Source organism: Musca vetustissima, unplaced genomic scaffold, assembly GCF_032173495.1.
Source record: "Musca vetustissima isolate MV318-11 ecotype Yass unplaced genomic scaffold, APGP_CSIRO_Mvet_v1 utg8222, whole genome shotgun sequence".
NCBI classification, from domain to species: Eukaryota; Metazoa; Arthropoda; class Insecta; order Diptera; family Muscidae; genus Musca; species Musca vetustissima.
The window spans coordinates 509,261-514,231 of NW_026887855.1; the positions used below are offsets into that span (position 1 = coordinate 509,261).

At 35.3% G+C, this 4,971-nt stretch overlaps 1 protein-coding gene across 1 annotated transcript; it reads right to left on the reverse strand.

Moving 5' to 3' along the window:
* Positions 1–332: 332 nt before the first annotated feature.
* Positions 333–3,714, reverse strand: LOC133335642 (uncharacterized). Its single transcript, XM_061543952.1, has 4 exons — positions 3,521–3,714; positions 937–1,134; positions 602–872; positions 333–537 (listed from the first exon to the last, which is right to left on the reverse strand). Exons 1-4 carry the CDS (start codon positions 3,702–3,704, stop codon positions 333–335), a joined length of 858 nt encoding a protein of 285 aa, XP_061399936.1. The 5' UTR covers positions 3,705–3,714.
* Positions 3,715–4,971: the final 1,257 nt, after the last annotated feature.

Genomic DNA, 4,971 nt, shown 5'->3' on the forward strand with positions numbered 1-4,971 from the left:
TATAAGGTGTGTTCGGTTGTGTGTTCTAGTGTTGGTTCGGTTTAGAATGTCTTCGACAACATTATGCCTTAACCTGGATATTGTCTCAAATCACGTTGTCTTCAACATTACTCATACATATCAATATTATCACCGCTGCGCATTATACCTGGTGTGCCCCCCAAAATCGTCATTATCAGGATTCTTTAAGTAAAGCATATATGGCCTTGATTATTCTGTAATGATACTAACAGTTTTAATGGAATCTTATTAACCAATATACAACAATAAATAATATAAACACATTAAATTAGTTATAACAATAAATATAGTGTTGGCTACAGTTATTCTGTTCAGTTATGGTGGATACCTAAAGGCGACCACTTTTCTGAAGGGTTCTTTGCGAAATGCCTCTTCTTCCTCACGACATTTTCGTCATAGTCTTCAATTTCATCGTTGTCATCATCAATATCAACATCTCCGGGACGCACGGGATAGCCCTCCTCTGGTTTAACAATTTTAATCCCTTTATCTCCAAATAGCAGGCAGTCAAAATTCCTAATCAAAGAGAAACGATTATCAACAATATACGACCGGGAACCTGAATTAGTTTCTACCTCACCTTTCAAACAATTCATAACCTTGGAATGAAGCCGACATGAACATGCATACGTGCATATTACGGCCCAGAAACCAAATATCGTGAAATTGTACGCAGGCCTGGGCAAAGCCGAATCTTGGTGGACGAAAGCACATGGGCGGCGGATTTTGTCCGGATACTTTTCGCTTAAACCAGACATTGTTGTTGACTTTCATACGCAACTCGAATGAGAACTCTTCAGGGCGATACACGATTTCAGTACAAGAATTCATTCCAATCACAGCCAAGAAACCTGCAAGCACATCCACATCGAAGGATTTTAACCACAGCATTGATTTTTCCAGTTTCAAATTTACCTGCGCAACATTTGCAAACCCCTTTGTCGCATGAACACGGAATGCTGCTCAACAAATTGCCAACCGTAACATTGGGTAACGATATCTGCCGGGATTCCTCTTCGAGCCTGAGAAGATTGAGACGATGATTGAGTATTCCAAGTTGTTTGGCTGCTTCATAGGCCAAATCTTCACCAGGTCCATCCGGTGTGTTGTATGCTAAAGGTTCATTATTTTTAGAATATAAAAGTTGACGTTTTCATATGATGTAAGAGGCTTAACTACAATCCGTTCAGCCCAGAATATATACAGCAACAACTTTTTTGTATTTCCTTTGTATTTACATTCGTAATAGCGATGCCACTTAAAAACTCAAATTCATCAGCATTTAACGCCAAAATAACAAATATTTTTGGTTAAAAACATATTTGGACCATCGGATCAGTATATAAACAAACAAAACCAATCCATATAAATCAGACTCCAGACACTGTTGTAAATAATAAAATATTCATGTTGTTTAAAAAAACACTAATAACAAGTTGTCAGAAGCACTGACGGCATGACAGTTGCCAGACAAACATATTTATTGTTATACAATATCAGGTACTTGTTTTCCGAAAATTATCTGCCAGTAATTATAAGAGGTAAAATGGGGAAAAGTATATAATTTGTATCTCATAAGTCGAAGGAGAGAGAGGGAGAGCAATGGTAAAAAATAATTAAGATAAAATTAAAATTAGTTAGATGAGATTCGGAATGTAACAAAAAAATTCTAAAAGTATCTGACATTGGATGTCCGTTTATGTCGGTTAAAGGTTCGCAATTCGTCCACTGTAAATGTTTTATTTGTGTTAGTTAGAAACAAAACAAATTACATACATGAATAAAAAAATAACAAAAGAATAATTAAAATTGGAAACCATAAACCAAAAAACAACAAAAAATGAACACAAACGCGCACATAGTCATACATACAAATATACATTTCAACACACACTCACATACTAATGTTACCAAGCCAACCTTACATAAAGGTCAATAACATGTCTTAAGTATAGATGGGAAACGAGAAAATTAAATAAAAACATAATGAATGAAAATGAATAAGAATAAGAACAGAATAGAATAGAGAAGAAAAAAGAATAAAAAACAAAAAAAAATGTCTACATTAGGTCTGCTTTTATGGCGACCTTCAAATTAATTTTTGTTCGTTTGCGGGTCGGTCGGTCGACTTCAGATTATTATGACGCTGGCATAAATAGTAGGACTGGCCGTAGTGGCCAGAAAACTTGCTCTCAACAAGACCTTGCTAGACTCTGTCATGCAAATATGTGCCTAGAATATACATATATGAAAATCATATATGGAAGTTGTGTTCGACATGCGTCACGACGTAATATTGATCTGTACTAAATGGACAAAACAGAAAAGATAAAACCAAGTCTTGGGAGAACATTACTGGTATAGAACGCTAGAACTTGTTTCAAAATTAATGAATGTTTCTCGACGTTTAAATCTATTCAACGAACGAAATCAAATGAAAGTCCATTGTGTTTGAAATAGCAAACCCATTTATTGACATATAAAAATAAAGCTTATTATTGAATAATATTTGTAATTTATAAATCAAACATATTATTGAATAAGCGAAAATTAAGAGAAACAGATACTTTTTATTCTATTCATATATTTCTTATGTACAAATATATAGTATAAAGCTATGGAACCATCACAAAACAATAAATTCAAGATATTGTCTTTCATGTTCGATGGCGCACACCGATCCGAGTATTGTGAGCGGAAATTGAAGTGATTTTTTAATAGGTTTATGTAGAATAAGTTAATATTTTATTTTCAAAAAAGAAAGAGAAAAAACTGATACTGCTCTGCGTAGAACATTGTCGCCATTAATCCATGACTATGGACAAATAAATTATAAAGAATGTTAGGAAATTTATATGTTATATGCATTTAGACGCCTATAAAAGTGAAGCATATAAAATGCATTGTTGTTGTGAAATGTATTTTACGGAGTTTTTGCAACCTTATCAAAATCTGAACCCGAATTGAACTACATTTTATGATAATATTGTTGCTTGGATGAGATATAGCTTTGGGCGTGTAAATCCATATAGAATTTGATTTGAAAAGGCCATCAAAGTTAGAACACATATAACTTTTATAATCCCATATTGTTTATAGCGATCAATTTCGTCGGTGACCGTCATTATAAGCGATTTCGTCTGTATATATTCCATAAAATCTTCCGGATATGACCACCAGCCATATATTACACACTGTGGTCGTCACTTATATCCTCGAATACAAAACCCACCGACTCGGAATATTGTGCACCATCAATCTGCTATCAAACTAAGACTACTAAGTATAATTAAAATAGTATTTACATATCTATCAAAAAATTTGGTTAGTCTTCTTAAGAACTACTCTTTTATCGATTAAAGGTTAATTAGACATCTAGATAACACAGCTCGGAAGTTGACACATGTATATATGTATTCAATATCATATTATTGTCTATAAACACACTTAAGTATATGGTGATCGTGAATTCGCTATACGCTATGCACCTAGCTCAAACACATATGTACAATTCTTTGGTATATGGGGAAGGCGTAGGGATTGACAAAATTCAAAATCAAATAATAGAAATAGGACATAAAGTAGGAATTTTTGCTACTACCGGTCTCTGAGCGGGCCACAGCCAGCAAGGAGGCTACACATAACAAGTAGAAAACTAGGCGGGGATGGCTGTTTGACGGCATATTGACCGTTGGCTGTTTCTGGCGTCCTAAGGAACTTTCGTAAGTGTATCCGCTTGCTCTCCTCCCCTTCTTGAATATTCTGGGCAACTTTCTGTTTCTCTTTGTGTTTTGCTGGAAACTTTCGCTTTTATTTTCGTTTCGTATTTTATTATTTGTTAATCGTTTAGAGCGCGTGCGTTTGTTTTGGTATTTGAGAAAAAACCGCAACTTTTGATTTCAATTTCACGTTTTTAACCCTGTTTTGTTCGTACACTAGGTGTTTTGTCTTCTCTCCACTTATATTCAAACCGATCGTGTTAATGGCTGTTGGCCAACTAAACGCTGACCACTGATCACTCGTCAGCCAGTGGCAGTCGTATGGTGAATCTCACACTGCGATTTGAAAACATAATCAAACTCGTACGCGTTTGCTGCCCCTCTTTATCGTTTACCGCTCTCTTTGGAGCGAGTATTTGCTCCACTCAGCGGATAGACTGGTGTTCAGTCTTCAGTACGACATTCATTTGCTTTTTGAGTCGCATGCGTAGCATGAGTAAAGTTTGACGACGTAGTTTTTTTTTTTTTTTTTTGATATTTTTCGTTTACCCAATTTCTGGGGATCGGTTGTGATAGCCCGGTGGCATCTCAAATTTATGGAAAACAACGTCTTGTCATTATGTGTAAGTGACCTTAATATTTTGGTCGTAGAGATCGGCGGTTTAATAATTTTGGTGGGAAATTCTCTTTAGCTGATAATAGTGAATGAAACCGAAGTATGTATATTGGGAAATTGGTCCGATTTACGCGTTCATTTTGAGAAGTTTTTAAGATTCTTCACCATCCACATTATTCCACCCTCGTTGGAATTACAACGGAAAGTCAGTCACCTAAATGTTTGTTTGTTATTTTGTTTACCAGTAAGTCGAGAGTAAATAATTAAAAAAATACTGGTTTCTCTTCGATAGAAAAAATCGGGGTTTTATTTTGTTGTCAGCCGGTGACGATATTTTAGTTGTTGCTGTTGTTGTTTTAAAATAATTTAATGGCTTGTTGAATAGATGTGTGTCGCGTTTTGGGGTGATAAGACATTTTTTTGTTGTACGTCTGCGTTGATCTGCCACAATTTCTCCAGAAAGTTATTACAATTTCGTTTTTTTTTGTTTTCGACTCTCACTTTTGCCACTTCATTTGTCCGTAGTTGTTGTTGGTAATTGTTTGTCGTTGTGATAGCAGTGATCTGTAAGACCTTTATGGAGGGGCATGAGCGTTCATCAACCCATCCGCTGTT